Source organism: Panthera uncia, chromosome B1 (genome assembly GCF_023721935.1).
Source record: "Panthera uncia isolate 11264 chromosome B1, Puncia_PCG_1.0, whole genome shotgun sequence".
NCBI lineage: Eukaryota > Metazoa > Chordata > Mammalia > Carnivora > Felidae > Panthera > Panthera uncia.
The window spans coordinates 54,314,451-54,337,442 of NC_064811.1; the positions used below are offsets into that span (position 1 = coordinate 54,314,451).

Sequence of the window (22,992 nt, forward strand, 5' to 3'; positions counted from 1 at the left end):
GTTTTATTCCCATATATGTTGCTGGCAGCAGGAATTGAGAGGATGTTCCAGAAGACTAGAATAAATACTGCAAGGACTCTGCAAACTAAGTTGTTATTGAAACCACAAAAGTTGGTGAGAATCTATACTCCAAACCTAAACAAGTTGGCTATCTGCCAAAATAAAAGAATTAAATAGGATCAAGAGTCTCCTAACATAAACTGAAATGTTCAGAATACAAACAAGTTACTTGCCATACTGAAACCCAGGAAAACCACACTCTGCATGAGAAAAGAATATCAACAAATACCAATACTGAGATGAATAAGAAGTTGGAAGTATCTGATACGGATTTTAAAGCAGATGCCAGAAAAATAATTCAGCAGTCAATTACAAATTCTTTTGAAACAAGTGAAGAAATGGAAAATCTGAGCGAAGAAATAGAAGTTACAAAAACCAATTGCAAAATTATAGGACTGAAAAGTATAAGTAATAATTATTATTGTATTTATACTATTATATTTATATTTAATATTATATAATATGTAAATATTATTTACAATGATATTCATATTATTATATTTATTATTAATTATTATTGTTATTAACCCTGCTGGGTGGTCTTAATAATGGAGAGTGGACATGGGGGATAGAGTCAGTAAACTTGAATTAAGTTAAATAGTGTTTACTCAGAAGAACAGAGAGAAAAGAGACTGAAAAAAAAATTAAGAAAACATCTGAGATTTGTGGGATGATAACAAAAGATTTAACATTCATATTATCAGAGTTTCAGAAGGAGAAGAAAAAGAGTGTGAGACTGAAAAAAGATCGAAGGAAACAATGGTTGAAGACTTCTCAAATTTGGCTAAAGACAGAGATCTGCAGATTCAAGAAGGTGAGAAAATCTCAAATAGGAAAGACTCAAGTCCACACGAAGATCCATTATAATTAAGTTACTAAAAACTAAAGACAATGAAAAATTCTTAAAAGCAGAAAAATGATATATTACCTATAAAGTAACACCAATTCAAATAACAGCAGTTTTCTCATTTGAAACCGTGGAAGACAAAAGAAAGTGGCATAGCATTTTTCAAGCTCTGAAAGAAAAAACTATTAACCACGAATCCTATATCTGCTGAAACTGTATTTAGAAATAAAGAGGAGATGAAGGTATTCTAGGATGAAGAGAAATTAAAAGAATTTGTTTCTAACAGACCTACTCTTGGAAAAGGGCTAAAGGAAGCTTTCCAAACAAAAAGCAACTGATAATAGTTGCTTAATAGTTTTTAATGTGTAAATAGTCTAAATACATCAATTAAAAGAGAATGGCAGAGTATAATTAAGAAATGGCTCAACTATTTTCTTTTTACACTGAAATATCTAAATTGAAAATAAAAGGTTGAAAAAAGATATATCACACAAATATGAATCCAAAAAAAAACCAGTAGTGGCTTTATTAATTTCAGATAAAGTGGACTTCAGAGAAGAGAAAAATTACTGGGGACAGAGAGGGACATTACATAATGATAAAAGGATCAATTTACGAAGAATATGTAGCAACTTCATGTGTTTACAAATAGCAGAGCTTCAAAATACATCAAGCAATAACTGAAAGAGCTGAAAGAAGGAATAGACAAATTCACAATTATAGTTGGGACTTCACCATCCTCTAATATCAACAATTGACAGGATTGCTAGCCAGAAAATCAGCAAGGATATGGAATTAAACAACATCAACAACAAGACCTAATTGACATTTATAAAAAACTCCATTCAGCAATAACAGAAGGCACATTCCTTGCAAGCAGCCATGGAATATTAATTAAACTGGACAATATCCAGTGTCATAATCTTCTGCATATTAAAAGAATTGAGATCAGATTATGTTCTCTGTTCATGGTGGGGTCAAATTAGAAACCAATAACAGAAAGGCAATGAGAAAATCTCCAAACACGGGATTAAACAGCAGACTACTAAGTAATATGGTCCAAGAAGTCCCAAAGAAAATAAAAACATTACATAGAACTGAGGGAATATGAAAATACAACATACCAAGTATCGTGGGATGCAGATAAAGCATTACAGAGAGGAAAGTTATAGTACTAAATGCTTGTGTTAGAAAAGAGAAATAATCTCAAATCAACACTCTGAGTTCCTAACTCAAAAAAACTAGAAAAAGAAGAGCAAAGTAGGCCTAAAGTAAGGTAGAAGAAGGAAATAGTGAAGAAAAAAAATCAATCAAGATCAGAATTTCAATCAAGAGTTAAAACAGAAGAATAATATAAAAAAATCATTGAAACAAAAAACACTGGTTGTAAGAAAAAAATCAATCGAATTGATAAGCTTCTAGAAGATTGATAAAGATAAAAATATAGAAGACAAAAATCACCAATATCAGCAATTAAATGAGGGGCTATCACAAAAGAGCCTGCAGCCCTTATAAGTTAATTAAGGAATACTTTGAACAACCTTACATTCATAAGTTTGATAATTTAAAAGAAAAGGATGAATTCCTTGAAAACCATAAACTACTAAAATTCATCAAAGATGGTATGGATAACCTGAACAGTCCTACTGGTAAAGAAACTGGATTTGTAATAAAAGATTAGAAAAGAATCCTTAGGCCCAGATGGCTTCACTGGAGATTTTGGCAAAACATTCAAAGAATTAACACCACTTTTACACAATTCCTTCTAGAAACTATAAGAAATGAGAACATTTCCTAATTTATTTGATATAGCCAGTATTATCCTAATACTGAAACTAGATAAGAAAAGAAAGCACACTAATACCTGTCATGAATTTAGATGCAAAATTCTCAGCAAAATTTTAACCAATTGAATCCAGCAATGTATGTAAAGAATAATATGGAGTGATGAAGTGGGTTTATTCCAGGTACGTAAGGATAGTTCAATATTTGTAAATCAATTAATGCAATCTTCCATACCAACAGATTACAGAACAAAATTATATGATTATGTCAATTGATCTAGAAGATATATTCAACAAAATTTGGCACCTGTCACACCACCACACCCATCTATCATAGTCACAATAAAAACATTTGAAAATAACAAGTGTGGATGAAGATTGGGAAATATTAGAACCTTTATACATTGTGGCGAGAATGTAAAATGATGCAGCCACTGTGGAAAAGAGTTTACAGTTCCCTAACAAGTCAAACATAGAGTTACCATATTGCCCAGAAATTCCACTCCTAGGTATATATCCAACAGTATTGAAAACTGATATTCAAATACTATACACCAATATTTATAGCAGTACTATTCACAATAGCCAAACAATGGAAACAGCACAAATGTCCATCAACTGATGAATAGGTAAACAAAATGTAATATATCTATAAAGTAAAATATTATTCAGCCATAAAAAGAAATGAAGTATTGATACATCCTAAAACATGGATGAACTCTGAAAATATTATGCTAAGTGAAATAAGCCAGACACAAAAGTAACATATTATAAGGACTCATCTATATGAAACATCCTGAATAAGTAAATCCATAAATACAGAAAGGTAACTAGTAGTTGTCAGGGGCTGGGGGAAGGGAAAATGAGTGCTTAATTGGTATAGGATTTCCTTTGAGGTCAGGAAAATGTCTTGAAACTAGGTAGAGATAATGGTTGCACAATATTATCAACTTAATGCTACTAAATTGTACACTTTAAAATGGCTAATGGTTAATTTTATGTTACATAAATTTTATCTCAAAAAACCACACCCATTTATGATAAAAACTCTTGGTCCATTAAGAGGTATTTTCTCAGCTTCTTTGATGAACATTTACAAAAACCTATTTCTAACATCATACTTAAAGGTGAAAGATTGAATGCTTTCCCTCTATGATAGAAAATAAGGCAAGAATATCCACTATCATCACTCTTATGTAACATAGTACTGGAAGGTCTAGCCACTGAATAAGATAAGAAAAACAAATAAAAGGCATACACATTGGATAGAAAAAAAGAAAACTCTCTCTATTTGAAGATGACATAATTGTGTACATAGAAGACTCCAAGGAATCTACCAAAAAAAAAAAACACAAAAAACCCACAACAGCCTAGAATTAACAAGTGAATTTAGTAATGTTGCAAAATACAATATCAATACTCAAAAAACAATTGTATTTTTATATGCTGACAATAAGTAGAAATCAAAATATAAAAACATGTTTACAGTTTCTCCAAAGAAAATGAAATATTCAGTTATAAATGTAACAAAAATGTACAGGATTTTTATGCTGAAAGTTAGAAAATGCTGATACTCAACATAGTAAAAGAGGTCAATTTGCCCCTAATAGATCTATAGGTCTAGCAAAATTTCTATCAAAATCTGTTAGGGTTTTTTTTGTAGATATATATAAGATTATTCTAAAATTTATTTAAGACCTAAAGTATTTAAAATAATATTGATAAAGAATAATAAAGTGGGAGAATCATCCTTCCCAATGCTAAGCTTGCTATAGAGCTGCAGCATTCAAGAGAGTATGATCCTAGTGGAAGGATAAATCAATGGAATAGAATGGAGAACCCAAAAATAGATCCCCACAAAAATGCCCAATTAATTTTTGATAAAGGAGTCAATGTAATTCAGTGAAAGGTGGGCAGCAAAAAAAAAAACCTCACAGCTTACACAAAAATGAGCTCAAAATGGATCATAGACTTTAACATAAGATATAATGTCATGTGAAGCCTTCAAATTTTATAGAGATATGTATAAAATGTTAAAAAGTATAAGTGTAAAATTACAAAATTTATAGAAAAGAACATAGGAAATAATTGTCAGAGACCCAGGACTAGGGGAAGATTTCTTACCAACAACATAATCCATAAAATGAAAGTTTGGTTGGTTGAATCTCATCAAATGTAAAACATTTCCTATCTGTTTATGGGATGAAAAAGCAAATGTCAGAGTAGTAGGAATTATTTACAAATTACATATGTGGCAAAGACCTTGCATCTAGAATACATTAAAACCTCACAAAATTTGATATTTAAAAAATAAAAAATCAACTCAATTAGAAAAAACTTGCACATTTTGCCAAAGAGGATGTATAGATGGCAAGCAATTAAAAGGATTTTTGCTATTATTAGCTATTGGAGAAAATAAAATTAAAGCCATAATAAGATATCACTATACACCTATCAGAAAGGCCAACATGAAAAATAGTGATAACACCAAATTCTGGCAAAGATTCAGAGAAACTGGGTCACTTATACATTGCCAATGGGAATGCAAAATGTACAGCCACTCTGGAAAGTAGTTTTGTAGTTCCTTTCAAAACTCAAAATGTTTTTATAAACCCAAAAAATATACTCTTGGATGTATCCCAGAAAAATGGAGACTTATTCTTATAGGAACATATATACCAATGTTCATAGCAGCTTCACTGTAATAGCCAAAATCTTGAAACTACCCAAATGTTAGTCAATGGATGAGTGGTTAAACAAACTGTGGAATACAATGGAATACTACTCAGCAATGAAGGAACAAATGATTGATACACACATCAACATGGATGAACCTCAAGAAAATTACACTGAGTGGAAAAGGTCAAGTTCAAAATGATACAAAATGTATGGTTTATGTGACATTCATTAAATAATTATAGAGATGGAGAATAGATTAGTGGTTGCCAGAGGCTAGGGATGGGTGGAAGAGATGGGTATAGTTATATCTGTGTCCAGATAACACAAGGACAATGCAATAAGGTACAGTTGAATATATTGATGGTGGTAGTGGTTATGCAAGGCTACATATGTGATAAAATGGCAGAGAGCTGGGGCGCCTGGGTGGCTTGGTCGGTTAAGCGTCCGACTTCGGCTCAGGTCATGATCTCACCGTCCGTGAGTTCAAGCCCCGCGTCGGGCTCTGTGCTGACCGCTCAGAGCCTGGAGCCTGTTTCAGATTCTGTGTCTCCCTCTCTCTCTGCCCCTCCCCTGTTCATGCTCTGTCTCTCTCTGTCTCAAAAATAAATAATAAGCGTTAAAAAAAAATGGCATAGAGCTGCACCTACACACACACACACACACACACACAAATGAGTTCATATATAACTATGATACCTGAATAAGCTCTATGGGTTTTATCTATGCCAATTTCTTGCCTTTGATGTTGTGCTATAGTTGTATAAGATGTTAACTTTACCAAAGGCTGGGGGAAGGGCGCAAGAGCATGAGATTTCCCTATAAATTACTTTGCAACCTCCTGTGAATCTATACTTATTTCAAAATATTTTTAAAAGTCAAGCATCCCAGTAGAAAGTCTGAATTACTTTTCTATTCTTCTTATAGAATATTAAAAGCATTGTCATTTGAAGAAGTAATCAGAGAATAAATATGCAGTCAAAAAAATGTAAAGGGATAACAGTGAGGTATTACAGAGACATACCAAGAAACTAATTAATAAAAACAATGTCCTTTTTTTCTGGATTCTATATGTAGTATATTAGCTTTTTAAAATTTGTGATTTGTGATTTCTTTCTTATTCTAACTATTCACTTTCCTACCTAAAATAAAATTTATTTCAATAGTGGGTGAGATATTGGATCTGGTTAAAAAAGATAATATAGTGTTTGATTAGAAACAAGGCATGAAAGGGGTTAAATGAATTACTGGTAAATCTTCTGGTTAACTTATTATTATGCTAAATAAAACTGCTATGAAATATATTAAATACTAAATTTAGAAGGGAAAAGCCCTACTGGCTGAAAAAATTAAGACCAGAAAACGATTTTAAAATGTTAAAAATTTTTAAATTACACTAGTATGAATGAATAAAAGTGATATCACATGCTATTTGGCTTTGATCTGAGATAATTCACAAAGAGAGGCAAAGTTTATGCATTTTAAAAGCAAGCAAAAAAACCCATAACTGACCTAAATGATTAAAAAAAAAAAAAAAAGACTACCACTTACATTCTCTCCTAGAGTGTGAGGAGCATCAGATTATGCTAGTCCAAAATATGTCACTTTGGTATATGAGTTATTTTGAATCAAAGGTAAGTGAGAAAAAGCAGATACAAGAAATTCCTCTTGCCCTTCCTCTATTTGCCTAAAGGCAGGACGTAAGTTTACAAAGGTGTCCCTCTTCTTCTCTCTACCAGGAAGGAGAAAGGTTAATTCCTAGAGATAATTTTAGACCCTATCAGCCTGGAGAAGGCACCAGAAGAATCTTTATAACACTTTTACTAACTAGCCCTTATCTCTGTCCTTGAAAGCCTAAAACTGCTCTCCTTTGTTCTCTCATTTCTTCACAAATTTGTTCCTTGATGAAGATGCTATAAAAGCCAAATTCAAAGCCACCTCTTTGAGTTACTCATTTTCCCCTACTTTACTTCCATGTGTACATCATGTTAATAAACTTTTGTTTCTTTTTTCTTGTTAATCATCTTTTATTACAGTAGTCTTTTATTATAATCAAGAACTCAGAAGTATGAAGGGAAAATTATTTTTCCTCCCTACAAGTAAATTCCATGAATTTTTCTTTATATTGTATATATTTATATGATGAAAAGAAACAGAAATAGAGGCATAATTAGGGATCATAAAAGAATTAATAATTTCATGAAAGGTTTAGAGTAAAATCAGTGACTAAAAGTACACTTTCTTGAGACACTGGCAATATTAGCTAATTCTCTCTTCCAACTAATTGTTTTTCCCTCCCTCCCTCCTTTCTCCCTCCCTCCCTTCCTCCCTCCCTTCCTTCCTTCCTTCCTTCCTTCCTTCCTTCCTTTCTTCCTTTCCTTTCCTTTCCTTTCCTTTCCTTTCCTTTCCTTTCCATTTCTTTCCTTTCCTTTTCTTTCTTCTTTCCTTTTTCCCCAAAAATCTAGTCACTAGAATCACTGGAGAGTATTCTGACTTGTATAAAATGAGAAGAAATTTCATAAGGGTATAAATTTTAGAAAAAAATTCACCAAATTATGCATGAGCACTTTAAATTCTGCAATTTTTAAAAATGAGATATACATAGATAACTATTATCAAACTTGTACTTTATTAACTCTGAAAGCTACACTCAAAGCTTCCCCTTGAGCTTTATTGTGATCCTGTATAAATTACTTTTGTAAAATTAAACCTAATATATTTCTGCATTGTTTTTTCTTTGTTGGACTCAAGATATTAGCCAACTAACTCTTCTAATATTTGTGTTTGGGGGCTATGTGTGTGTTTTAGCTTTCCAGATACCCTTTTCAAGAGATAAGTTAATCAATTCCCCAACTTCCTAGGATCAGTGTTGCTAAAGATACCTGAGAAAGTCCATAAAATAATACATTACATTAATATGTTTATACTTTTCAAAGCATTTTAAAGTTTTTCCAAAGGATAAATTTCACAGTTGCTACTATTTTCATTTTGCAAAATAGGAACTGAGACCATTTTAGCAACTGACCCAAGTCTGCACTACCATGGTTATCTCTGGGACACAGGTCTCCTGATTTCTAGTCTAAGGTTCTTCCCACTACCACCTGCAGTGTCTCCTAGAATACATTCCATGCATTTTTCTTTTTACTATATATACTGAAATGATTTCTCTTACTCTATGAAACTCAGCTTTTGTTTTTAAAATTTTTCTGTATTTTCATGCAGTTCTAAAAGTCTATATGGAAAAAGGAATGATTCCAGTTTCCTCAGTGTTCTGTGGTGATTGTTGATTTTAAGACTGCTTATGTTTCATGCCCACTTTCAGGAGATTGAGTTAGTTTACACAGTTAAAGATAGAACATTTTACAAATACCAACGTCCTGCCCTATGCTGAGTTTTGTGCTAATCTTGGGTATGTGGTTGTAACTACAGAAGACACATTTCTAATATTCAAGAATGGCAGTCTTTTGCAAAGATAGATGAAATAAAATATGTACAAATTAATTTCTAAGCACCCTCAGTAAACACCGAAGTCTCAGGATGAATGATGAATCTGAGAAGAGTTTTGCATGGGAATGAGGATTGTCTTAAAAGTAACTTGCTTTGATAGGCAACTGAAGATCTGGTGATGGATGGTTCACCAGGAGATCCCTGAATAGACCAATCCCCATCCTGATCCTGCTTTGATAGGCAACTGAAGATCTGGTGATGGATGGTTCACCAGGAGATCCCTGAATAGACCAATCCCCATCCTGATCCAGCAACACTGTGAAGGACCTAAGTGCCCTAACCCCACAAAGTGGGGGTCGGGGTGGGCAGATAGATCCAGAAATGATGGAATTTAAATTTCTAACATTTGGCTTCATGGGAGCTCAAGATTAAGTCACATTTTTTTAAAAAGTCAAAATTTCACATGTACCTATATCCTTAACAAAATGTTTTCTGCAGGAAGTCTTGTCTCTGCTATCTAAAGCCCAGCACATTGGATTCAGTCTACTCTGTTCTATGTGCATGATAAACAGAACTGAATGTTGGCCATTACTCACAGAGACTCAAAGTTCTTCAAGCTATTTTTTTTCTTTCTGACTTTTGCCAAACCAAATACAAGTTTCTCTTCTGTTAGTTTATTATAATGTATCTGCTCTAGTGCTCTGGAACAGTTTGGGGTGGGGGGAGGGATACCAAGGGAATACTTATTAGTAACTTAATTATCTGTCAGCCTTAGAGTCTCGTATCATAGCTTACATAAGTTCTTGTAAATATGACAACTTCAAAGTTAATATATATGAGGCTAACAATAACCTTGGAATTATAATGAGCTTTGTTTAGTCTCATACCCCAAACATTTATCACCTAGTTCCTTATTATGCCTGTGTTGCAAATGATACGGTGCCTTTATGCCAGAGATAGGTATCATCAGGGTCTGACATTTTTCTTATTCTGTTTCCTCTATGGCCCTAGGCCAGTCCTATCCTGCATGCTGTAGGAAGGCTTATTGTAGTGGCAGAAAAAGAGCCAGGTCTCCTTTCACAGGAGCCCAAATTATGTTTGTGTTCCACATATCATGATTTCTGTGTTCATACCACTCTTACATTCTGGATTCAGATTGAAGAAAATATTGCAGCAGAAAGAGCCAGGCACTATAGATTACTGTATCAGTAGCAGAATGTAGGTTTTTATCTCATATATGCTTAATTAATTCAAACAATTCCACCAAGAACTTTAAAAAAATTATATTTGGGTTATAGTATAATTTATGTTTCATAATTATTTCTATACTAACCAAAGGAAGATAATATTTGGTGTCGATTGTGTGGGGATTTGTTTATTATTAAGTAAAGGAGAGATTTAAAAATGAAAAGTGGTTTCATTTTATGGTGAAATAAACTTTTCTCTGTAGTTGAGAATATTACTAAAATGATAAACTCTAACAAGGGAAGGAAAATGATATTTCTTGCCTCTAAGATGAGGTAATGAAGTATCTGTCTTCAAGAAGCTGTCATTTAATATCAGCTTCTGATGCAAAATGTTGTCAGCTTGCCTTTTTATTGTGTCTGCATTGTTAGAAACAAACTGAAATTTAAGCAATACATCTGTTTTCAAACCATCATTACTTGACCTGAAAAAGAAAAACACCACAATGAGTGAAGTCATAGCTATAGTTGTGATTATTTTATACCTTAGTATTTAAATATTAGTTACATCTTCAAGAAAATCAACATAAATATTTTATGTATTTTATTGTCATGGATTTTTCCTCCTTCCTGTGTCATATAGGTGTTAATACCTGAATTATTCCCTCCTTGTGTAACTTGATCATATTCAGAGAAAGCTGAGTATCTGAGAGTTCTACATTTTTTTTTTTCTGGAAAAATACATCAAAAAACACTTGTCAAATCCATCAACTTTGTGTATGTTTTCTTGATTTTTAAAAATTCACAATATCTATTTATTGTTAAAAAATAAAGCAAGCAAAACTGAGAAGAGTATTTAAGGATTGTAAGAATCTTTAACTAAAATGCAAGTCTTTAAGAGGACAACCAGTAGAATATATTGTATCAATACCCAAACTAAGAAATCCTCTCCCTATAGGTACTCTATACAAAGAATAACAATTAAATGTAATAATATTAAAAAAAATTGTGCTCTTGTTAAATCTGAGATTTTTAGATCCTGTCCACAAATGGAACAATTGAAAAATAACTAAATAATACAAATTGTCTTTTCATTATAAAAATTAATTAGTTGTGATTACCTGAGAGTGACAACATGAGACTTGATGTAATAATGATTTAAACTGGATCTTCGAAATATCTGATCTATCTGAAAAAAGAAAAAAAAGCAACAGTAAAGAACTTTTAAAATATGAATTCACACATTTCAATATATCACAAAAATGCCTGTGTAAAATCTGCAGTTATAGCATTTACTTCTAAGTTTGCAACTAATCTCAGAAAGCTCATTTGGGCACAGTCCTGGTGTCATAAAGGTCATCCTTATAAGTGGATGCTGATTTTTGAACAATTTGTCACATGATCAAGGATGGCTGATATAAAGAGTTGAATTAAGCTAGATATTTCAGTAGCCAATATAAAATATACATAGGGATGGAGGTGCTGAGACTGAATTTCTCTGAAAATTTGATGTGTATAGTCATTATCATTAAAGCTCAGCTATCATCATTGATTGAAGAATCAGTTTTGTAGGCTTTAGTGAAATTTTTAGGCCATGTTTTGATCCTGTGGCAAATGGAGGAGAGGTGCAGAATGTGTATTTATCAGGTACTTCCTAAAAAAACATATTCATCAAGAAAAAATGCATGAAATAATTACTTAGAAAAGACAAGACTACATATGCCATTTGTATGTCATTTTAGACTTTTCTCTGTGGGATAATTTCTCTGTACTATAAATTCCTAGAATAAATTATTTCTTACTAAAACCACAGCTTATTAAAGAATCTATGCTTTTACAAACCTGTTTATTATCATTAACTTGTCAATTTGGCTTCTTGAAAAAAAGACTGACCATTTGCCAAACCTTAAGTGAACTTGAGTCTCAATAATCAGTTTCCCAAATCAAAGTTGAAGAGCTGCAAATATTGAAACTGGGTCTGTGTTGAACAAATGCTTTTCATGCAGTTAATTTGATTTATCAGTTCTTTTCTGGTGAAGTACCATGCCATATCATATTGGATGGATTAGTGAGCATGTTTATTGAGAAATCAATAGCAAAAAAATGAATGGCCATGTGTCTTCCTACTAACTGATTATAAAGGGAAAATTGGTTTTTAAGGAAATATTTTTATAGCATACATACATTTATAGCATACATACATTTGGTTTTTAAGGAAATATTTTTATAGCATACATACATTATTTGAGAAAACAAATACATATTCATTGTAAAAAGTTATAAAAAGCAAGCAATACAGCAAAAAGCATTAAAATAATTTCTAAGTCACCATATAGAGAACCTGCTATTTGTATTTTTGGTTATGTACTTCCAGATTTTCTACATACATTAATATGTCTTTATATATGATACTTACATATCTTATATATAATCATAAATTTTCTGCTTGCCTCTTTCCATTCTCTTTCCAATTTCATTATTTTTTCTTGTTTCTTTTGAAATCACTGCTTTGTGAACCATGTATTACCCATGGTAATTGAGAATATAAACAATTTAGATTATTGAACTCCACAAAAAGTTTCTAAAATTCATTTTAGGTACTGGTTTTAATAATTTCTTTTAGGAAAATATTTCCTAGAACTATAACTCATAGTCTAAATCAGGGGTCAGCAAATTACAGCCTGTAGGAAAAATCTAGACAACCATCTAAGAATGGTCTTCCCATTTTTTGAATAGTTGAAAAAAATCAGAAGAAGAATATTTTGTGACAACTAACAATTTAACAAAATTCCACTTTAAGTGTCCATAAAGAAGTATTACTGGACCATAGCCATACTTATTTGTTATATTATCTTATGGCTGCTTTTGCACTCCAGTGACCGATTTGAATAGTTGCCAAGAGACCACATAACCTGCAAAACTGGAAATATTTACTATCTGGTAACTTACAGAAAAAAATTGCCAACTTCTGGTTTAAATTACTGTACTTCCCTTAATTATGTTGTCTCCATTCATACTCTAGAGGAGAGGGCCAATTCTAGTGCGTTATTTACTAGTCATCTCCTTGAAGTGTATTTTTATAGTCCCACCACATGACAGGCACTGTTATAGGCACCAGAAATATAAGAATTAGTAGACTTAGCCCCTCACAAATTCAGAAGGACAAAGCCATACAAAATAATAATGTTGTAACAAGGTGGTAAGTGCTTTAGCAGAGGTGTATAAAAAGTTCTGTGAGAGCACAGGAAACAGATGCTAACATTTATTTGGACATAACTTTTCATACTTTTTATTCACAACATAAACCAGTCTTCAGAATAACTGAGGGAGGTAGGTGAAATTATACCTGTTTTGTAGTTAAAACTTTGAGGGGTCAAGGAGCTTTATCAAAGCTGATAGTCTGTCAAAAATTAAACTTTGGATATGAATATGGATGTCCTGACTTCAATGCTTAGACTGTAATTTAATATTTTGCTTCCTATAACAAAATATACCCTGCCCTGATTATTTTTTCTTAATCAAAATTTCCTTATGATGTGTTTTTGGAAAGACATGTCAATCCCACTCAGTTGTAACCTTCAACTCATTTCATCAGTTTTTACTTTTGGTTGAGGAAATGAAGAAAGAAATATGTCTAAAGCTGGCAAAATGATCTATCATCTTTGGTCAATGCTAGGCACAATAGGAGCTGTGTACATAACTGAAGTCTTCAGTGGAAGAAATGGTCTGTATGTTTCTGTGGTGTATTTTCAGGAATAAATGTTTAGTATAACTTGCCTGGTGGGAAATGTATGAGGGTCATAAATATATTAGGTGGTTAAAAATTGATACATGGTAATGTTTGTGTCTGAATGATTGAGTTATGTTTCCAGATAACTCTAATAATTTCATTTTTTATGTTTGAGCTATTTAATTTTTCTGTTGGGCTTCTATTATTTAGTCTTTGATGCAATTATTCTTTGTCCAGGGTATTTTTCCAATTTTCCTGTTAAAATATCGGTTAGAGTTGCTAGAGTTAGCAAACAAAAATGTGGTTACATTTCAATTTAAGGTATAGGCATGTTTAAAATATTGAATGAAATATATTTTCAGGAGGATATGAAATTAAAATTTAACTGAGCATTCTGTATTTTATCTGGCAATCCCAGTATAGGTTCAATCATCTCTTACTTTATTTTAACCTTCTTCACAATAATATTATTGGTAGAAATGATGCCAGACTTACCTCATTATTGACTTTTTGTTTCAGGTCTGTTCTAATTTTTGAGTGTTCAACTGAAAATTCAGGATTATATTGAATACTGGGGATCTGGAAGGAGGTTTGGTAATAGTAATATTTCTGATCTGGAAGGGAGAACAAAAATGGATGTTTTTGCTTTAGTTCATTTGAGTTGTATAAATATCAGAAGTAGAGGGGATAACATAGAAAAAAATCCTATAATTGATGAACTATTGGGAATTAAACATTCAATAGCTGTGGCCAAAACCTCTCTCTAACCTTTTCTTTTCTTTCCCTTTTTTTTTTTTGAAGTAAAATTGGCATATAATATTATATTAGTTTCAGGTGTACAAAATGATAATTTGATATTTGTATAAACTCCAAAGTGATCACCACAATGTCTTGTTATCGTCTGTCACCATAAAATTGACCCCCTTCACCCTTTTGGCCCATCCCCAACTTCCCCTCTGATAACTTCTTCCTCTCGAGTAACCACTAATCTGCATTATGTATTTATGAGTTTTGTTTTGTGTATTTGGCTTGCTTTTATAGACTGCCCATAAAAGTGAAATCATATAGTATTTATCTTTCTTTGTTTGACTTATTTCACTTAGTATAATGCCCTCAAGGTCCATCCATATTGTCTCAAATAGCAAGAATTCCTTCTTTTTTATGGCTGAGTAGTAATCCATAGTGTGTGTGTGTGTGTGTGTGTGTGTGTGTGTGTGTGTGTATCTATATAATCACATCTTCTTTATTCATCCATAAATAGACACTAAAGTTTTTTGTGGATTTTGGCTACTGTAAATAATTCAGCAGTGAACTTGGGGGTGCATATATCTTTTTGAATTAATGTTTTTGTTTTCTTCAGATAAATTCCCAGAAGCAAATTAGCTGATTCATATGGTAAATCTATTCTTAATTTTTTGAGGAACTTTCATACTGTCTTCCATAGTGGCTATACCGATTTACACTCTATCAGTGTATGTGGTTTCCCTTTGTCCACATCTTTGCCAATACTTGTTATTTTATGTCTTTTTATTTTTTTAATTTATTTTATTAATTTTTGAGAGAGGGTGCAAACAGGGAGGGGCAGAAGGAGAGGGAGAGAGAATCTTAAGCAGGTTCAATGCCCAGCACGGAGCCGGACGCAGGGCTCATCTCACGACCGTGAGATCATGACCTGAGCCAGAATCAAGAGTCAGATGCTTAACTGACTGAGCCCCCTGGTTACCTCTATTTTTTGTCATTTTTATAATAGTCATGCTATAGGTGTGAGGTGATATCATGGTTTTGATTGCATTTCCCTGATGATTAGTGATGTTGAGTACCTTTTCATGTGCCTGTTAGCTATGTGTATTTCTTCTTTGGAAAAATGTCTATTCAGGTCTTCTGCCCATTCTTAAATTGGATTGTTTGGCTTTCTGTTTTCGAGTTATTTGAGTTCTTTATATATTTTGGATATTACCCCTTATTGTACATGAGTTGCAAGTATTTCTAACCTATTTTTAAGATCACACATTCTCAGAGTTATGTGGTTGTCAATTGTTTCATAATAAAATTATTACCTGTTAGTAATAATTCATACATTTAAGCTGTTAATTAGATAATGACAGAATATAATATATCCTCATAAGTTAACCTTGAAGTCAGAATTGCTACTAAAATAAATTTTACCCTCAGTACATTAAATATTATTAAGCCATATAATAATATGTATTGCATTGTTCAAGAGATAATATTATATGAACCAGTTCAAATTTTAAATGCTAGAAATAATTTTTATACATAAAGGATAATCATTTCCCAAATGTAGATAAGTTTATGCAAATTAATACTGCTTCATACGAAGTATGCATAGATTTATGAAAATTATTGTTGCAATTAAAATTGCACTCTATAATATTAGAAAATATTAGGCTTTGAAATAAATTGAGTGGCTCTTGAAATTTTCAAAATAATACAATGAGGTATATTCTTACCAAATGCCAAAAAATACACAAGGAGACCGATGATTATTGATAGAACCAACACAACAGCTGTGACAATAAGGGCAGTCATCCATGGTTTCAGTGAACTTGTCCTTCTACCCAGTGTTGCTGGCCTTTTGAGAGAGAGTTGTATATTAAAGTCAAATAGAACTTAAGTACTAAAATCTTAGTTTTTCATAGTTTTGATATAGAATTTTTTTTCTCTAGAATTCATGGTTAGCTCATATTACATTTAGTACATTAAATATATTGTTCTATAAAAAATAGAAAAAATACCAAAATACTGTTAATGAAAAATATAACTGATTGACATTTGACTTTATATTTTGATTTTAGAAAGTCAGAATTTTACTGCAATTGACTACTGTTTCATATACTTCCTGGTCCATCATGCTAGATTTTCTGAAATATGTTTTTCTTTGTTAAATGAACTAAAAACATATTTCACTCATGTGGTTCACATCCAAAAAGCCTCAAATAATGAGAGCATCTGGGTCACTCTTCTCATTCTAGCATAAACCCAACAGAGGCTCAAAGTGATTACTAAAGGCTCAAAGTTGGATACAATCAATGATATGGTAATAGCAATGTAATGGGACAGATGGTAGCCATACTTGTGGTGAACATAGCAAAATGCATAAACTTGTCAAATTACTAAGTCATATACCTGAAACTAATATAGCACTGTGTGTCAATAATACTCAAATAAATAATAATAATAATAATAATAATAATAAAACCTTAAAGTTGGGTGTTGGGGGAACTGGAATTAGGACTTTGGCTTTTGGGGCTTTTTTCAGACCTCTGTACTTAATCCCATAATCCTGATTTATATGACAAGTAACCTGTAATGCATATGAAGAATATCTAGAATAGGACAGGTTGAAGAAAAACAATAGAGCTATAAGGAAGAAATAATCGGTAGATAAAAAAGAGATCATCAATATAATGAACAAATAAATAATTATAGCTCAGGACTTTGGACCCGGGAACTTCGTGGTATGAGAACCACTGGTTTGATGAATATCTATTTCATAGGGCTATACGATTTCAGACCTGTGATTTTTAATAGATGATATTGGATAAAACAGGCCATATTTACTTGAGTAAATAATATTTTTAAACAAAAATATTAAGACAATAATAGTACCAGTAGTATGCAAATATGGCAAAAAGCATGAAAGTGGTATGCAAATGACAGATATTTTGGAAAAACAGTGTGGAGGCAGGGGGATGTGACAAAGTTCTGTCCCTATCCCAGAGTCAGGGCCCAAAATCTAAAGGCTAAATCTGGATAATTACAGAATTGAGACAGTCTAGAATAAAACTGGCATGGCTTGTCCAGGAACATCTCATTCATGGGAGAACTAGGCAGGAATATGTCTCTGAAAGTTAAAGGTACCGGTTCTTGTTCTGTTAAAATTACACATGTAAAAGCAGAAGAAAGAATTACCTTCCCTGGATCGGTGGATGGTTGTGGTAAAGTGGAAAGTAGATCAGCACTAAATAATTGAAGATATCACCTTGGGGTACCTTTTGGCATCAACAATCTGGAAAAAGTGGGGATATTTCTGTATCCTTGTATCTTCACAAAGAAGTTAGAGGCAGTTTCCTCACCCAAGAACCATCAACTTGAGCTCTAATAAATATCTCAGGTAGCACTGGTTCTGAGTTTTGTTGTGTTTCTGGGAGGAGCTAAAGTTACTCTGGCTTGCCACTCTTTCTTTGGTTGGTAGCAAGACAAGAGTATTAAAATCTACAAACATCTGAGGTATCTTTAGAAGAGCTGGGCAAGGAAAGAGCTGATGAAAATATTCACTGCCTTTATTAATAGAAGACCATGGGCAATCATGAACTCATTCAGTTAACATTTACCAAGTTTCTTCGTGTGCCACTTTCTGCTTGGGATTCAAAAGTGAATAAGACATAGTCTCATCTTCAAGAATGTGTAACCTAGCAACACATTAAGTAACTACTAAAATACAAGAGATAAATACCATAATGGAATTATGTCCAATCAGCAATGAGAGATGAGTGTATACAAATGGTTTTGCCTTAGAGAACTTATCCTTTGAACAGGGTCTTGGAGGCTGAGGAGGAGGAACTGGTGAGAATGATGTCTACCACAGACAGAGGGAACAACATAAACAAAGACAAGGATTTCTCAAGGATATACATGAGAAAGTAGAATTTATGAATGAGAATATAGATATACCTAATTAATGCATGTATTAATGCATATATTCATTAGTTAACTCAGTGAATATTTATTGAACATTGCTATGTACAAAACAGAGGAATATAATGAAAAATATTCAATAGATCTTCCTCTCAAGGAACTTATAGTCTTATAGAGAAGGATGGCATTGTATCAAATTGCTCCTAGAGCTGTAGAGTATTTCTAAGACAATTTCAGAGAAGGACTAATGATTTCTCTTTGGAGGAAACAGTGGTTGAAAAATAATAATTTTTATTTATTTATTTATTTTAACCATGATAATTTTTTAAAGCTTGAAAATGCTGGACCCATCTTTCCTCTCCTCTGAGTCAGATATGGAAAACCATTCATAAGGAAGCAATTTAGTTTCAAAAAAAAATTCTCCTTGAACTGTTTTACTTCTAACACCAGAAACATCACTAAGAATGAATTATAGTCTTACATACGGGTCATATTGAAAAATTGTGTGAGTACATTTTCTTTGTTTTTTTATTTAGAATTTTTTTTTAACATTCATTTTTGAGAGACAGAGACAGAGCATGAGTGGAGTGGGGGGGGGGGGGTGCAGAGAGAAGGAGACACAGAATCCAAAGCAGGCTCCAAGCTGTCAGCACAGAGCCCGACACAGGGCTCAAACCCACAAACTGTGAGATCATGATCTGAGTGGAAGTCAGATGCTTAACTGACTGAGCCACTCAGGCACTCTGAGTACATTTTGTTAATTATGTAGACATGCCCTAAAATGTATTCTTAAATGTTTTTTTAAAAAATAAAATAATTTTTCTTCCTGATTTTTTTCAGTACTAATCTAATTTTAACTTAAAAATTGATGAAATATCACTGGCTGTTCTAGATTGGTGGAGTTTGTACCTCATAGGTACTTGGCAAATATTTGTCTACTAAACAAAATTATGTGTCATAAAAAAGCAGGCAGCCCTAAACTATTTGTGACAAAAAAAAAAAAAAAACCCAAAAAACAAGAAAACGCTTTTCAGCAGAAAGTCTTGCAAGAGATTAATTTCTTCAAATATGGTAGGAGGAGAAATGATCTTAAGCATTTATGTGGGATAGAGATACAATTATAAATTTTGCACTTAAAAATCTCTAAAGGACAATTCTTTCCTTCTCTTGCTTTCCTGGCTTCTCCTTCCCCCTAATCCTTCCAATTCAAAGAATTGAATTTTGGTCAGACTATCCCAGCCAGATGACTAAACAGATTCAGTGTAGTGTAGGAAAATCCAGCCTTAGAGAAACCTTGACATTCAAACAAACAAAAACACTTAAAGTGACCTCACCTTTGAAGTGTTTATGCCAAAGCAAAGATGAGCAGTGACAAAAGTTACTCATTCAACAGGTCAATCACAAAAAGTCAAAGCATTTTTGATCCCTCCCCCCCCCCCCCCTTTGGTTACATTCTGAGTGGCTCATTATCCAGACTGTCTCATGGGGAGGTATTTCTTAACCAAAGCTCAGCAGAAGGGAATGAACTCTCCTTGCTCTTATCAGTGTCAGCCATTTTCTTTCAATGTAACAATTTTTTACCAAGGTACATATTCAGGTCCTTCCCATTAGATAGCTCTCCTACCATCTACTGTTTTCCTGGAGCTTTTAAACATTTTATATAACCATAATATTGTCCCTCAGTGATTCAAAGATGAGAGATAAAGGGTTTTCTTTCTGCCACAGCCATGGCCACATGACTTGAAGGGTTCATGGTCTCTGAAAGAGGTTATTCATTGTAGTTAAGGATGTGGGCTCTGCAGCTGGCCTACCTGATTTCTTATCCTGGCTCCTCTGTGGGACCTTGGGCAGTCCTTCAACTTCTTTGTGCCTCAGGTTCCCTTTACCAAATGTGGGTAATGATACCTATCTTGTGAGATTATTGCAAGGATTAAGTGAGTTAATATACCTAAAGCATTTAGGATAGTAACTAAAACCTAGTGAAGACTTAGGAGTTTTGATTATTTTATTATTTTTATTATCAAAAGTAGCAGACAAAGGATATCAAGCAGATATCCTTGTACATAGATGAGATGGAATGAACTGGTAGAAAATATGTGCTGGATGGTAGATGTGCCCCTCATGAAGGAAAGAGGTGAGAATTGGTGCCCAGGACCTTGGAATCTGAGTGACAACACTGGCCAGAAACTATGCAGAGACTGGGAAGCCCCTTAGGAGCCTAGAAAAGCCCTGATGATCTCCAGGGAGAGTTCCAGCAGATAAGAGTCTAAGCTTGAGATAAGGAGGGCTACCAGAGCTTTCAAGAGTAATCCCTAGTTTCAGAAGTGGGCATTATCAGATGAACACATTTTGGAGAATCCATAAGGGGAAGAATTACAATAATGGATATGAGAAAATTTCAGACAAGATAATTGAATCATCTGGCTGGGGTTTTAACCCATTGCCTAGGGAAGACAGAACAGTTCTGGAAGAAAGTTGTTGTTGTGTAAGTATCAGGAGGTGATGGTGTTATTATCATAGTAACAGTGGCTTAGCAGTGATGATGATGATTTTAATTGTACCACCAGATATGATGAGACTTGCATAAAATCTGTGATATGAGTAGAAATACTACAAGTTGTGAAAAAGATTAAATGAAAAGATTTGAGCTTTCTTTTATCTTTCGTGTTCTGACAAGCTCTGTGTCTTGTTTCTATAACTCCACATTATGCAAATAAGGTAGACATAATGTCTCATAAGTGAAAAGTTGACTAATGTCATAATTAACTGGTATTTTAGCTGATAAGAGTTCAGAAGGGGATAATTGAGTTCTGTTCATGAATGCAAATTTGCATGAAGTTCTATAAGAAGCTGTTTCTTGAAGGAAATTTTAATTTTTTTAAGTTTATTTGAATTGAGGGAGTGTGTGTGTAAAAGTGAGTGTGTGTGTGTACATGTGTGCGTACACGCGCGAGTCGGGTAGGGGCAGAGAGGCAGGGAGAGACACTTCCAAGCAGGCTCCACACTGACAGAGTGCAGAGCCCAACATGGAAGTCAAACTCACAAACCATCAGACCATGACCTGAGCTGAAATCAAGAGTAAGATGCTTATCAGGCTGAGACACCCAGGTGTCCCCCTTGAAAGAAAATTTAGAGTATTGAGGCAATTAAAACCTGATGGGGACCAAAAAGTTGCATAGGCCATTGGCTTATTGGGTTATTGAAGAGAAGGTGACTGGCCAGAGAAGTACCATACTACTTTGGCCAACACCGGTTCAGTTTTGTTGGTACATTTTCTTGCTCTTATTAATATTTTCAAGTAAGCATCATTTATCCTTAATCATCTCTCTTCCTACTGCTGTTTAATGACAAATTTTGACCTCCACAAGAAGGCAGGGGTTGTTTTGAACATTGAAGCATGCACAGATGTATTAGCTACAAATATTTTCTAATGAACAAGTTCTACTGTCACTGTATCTAACCACAAGGAAATATTTATTTCTAAAAATTAAATTTGAAATGTGAAAAGAAAATGAGGTAAAGCCTTTCTTGAGTCAGAAAGAACTATTGAAAGAAAGGTTTGTTACTGCTAGAGAAGTCACATGAGTGCCAAAAGGGGAGAGTAATGATAGTTAGGTAACTTTGACAGCTTTAGTGAATAACTGTCAGGAGTTTTTACATTTAATCAAAACACATTTTGAGCTGCCAGAGCCTTTTGATGTCTTCCTTCCTTCCTTTATTTCTTTAGCAACTTTATTGAGATATAATTCACATACCATACAGTTTACTCATGTAAAGTGTAGAATTCAATGGTTTTCATTATATTCACAAAATTAACTATCACCACAATCAATTTTTAAACCTTGTGTTACCCCAGAGACTCTGTACCCATTAGCAGTTCCTCTCTATTTTTTCCTAACTCCCTGACTTTAGGCAATGACTAATCTACTTTCTGTCTCTATTGTTTTGTTTATCCTGGACATTTCATATAAACAGAATCAATCATATAACAAATGTCTTTTGTATTTGTCTTCTTTTGCTTAGCATAATATTTTCAAAAGCTATAAATGTGATGGTATGTATCATTTCATACTGTTTTCCATAGTGGGAGGTAAGACTTCATTTGTTTTCTTTTGCCAAATAATATTCTATTTTATGGGTATGCTATATTTTGTTTGTATATTCATCAGGTGATGGACATTTGGATTGTCCCTACTTTTTGGCTATTATGAATCATGCTTCTCTGAGCATTCATGTTCACATTTTTGTCTGGAAATGTGTTTTCATCTCTTTTGCATGCATAGCTAAGAGTGGAATTTCTCGGTCTTATAACTCTATGCTTAACATTTAGAGGAACTGCTAAACTTCCCCAAAGTGCCCACACCATTTTACATTCCTATCAAGAGTGTAAAAATGTTATAATTTCTTCACACCTTCACTAATCTTTTCTTTTTTCTCTTTGCTTCTCCATAGTGGTTTTTCTTTCCGTTTTCTTCCTTCTACTCATTTCTTTTGCTTTGTTCTTATTGTATCACCACCCTCTTTTTAGCTAAGTCTGTACATTTCTTATTACACTCTTCCTTTACTTCCCTTTACTTTTTTAAATAACATTTTTAAAAGACAAAT

The 22,992-nt window shown here is 33.2% G+C and overlaps 1 protein-coding gene across 1 annotated transcript in view; it reads right to left on the bottom strand.

The window, feature by feature from the left end:
• Window positions 1-22,992, bottom strand: part of LOC125922358 (transmembrane protease serine 11G-like) — a 53,805-nt gene that overhangs the window by 11,095 nt on the left and 19,718 nt on the right. Inside the window, exons 2-5 of the mRNA XM_049630021.1 lie at window positions 16,200-16,321; window positions 14,224-14,342; window positions 11,120-11,187; window positions 10,323-10,483 (exon numbers count right to left, since the gene is read on the bottom strand). Coding sequence (XP_049485978.1) covers window positions 10,323-10,483; window positions 11,120-11,187; window positions 14,224-14,342; window positions 16,200-16,321 — 470 coding nt within the window. The remainder of the gene's footprint in view (window positions 1-10,322; window positions 10,484-11,119; window positions 11,188-14,223; window positions 14,343-16,199; window positions 16,322-22,992) is intronic.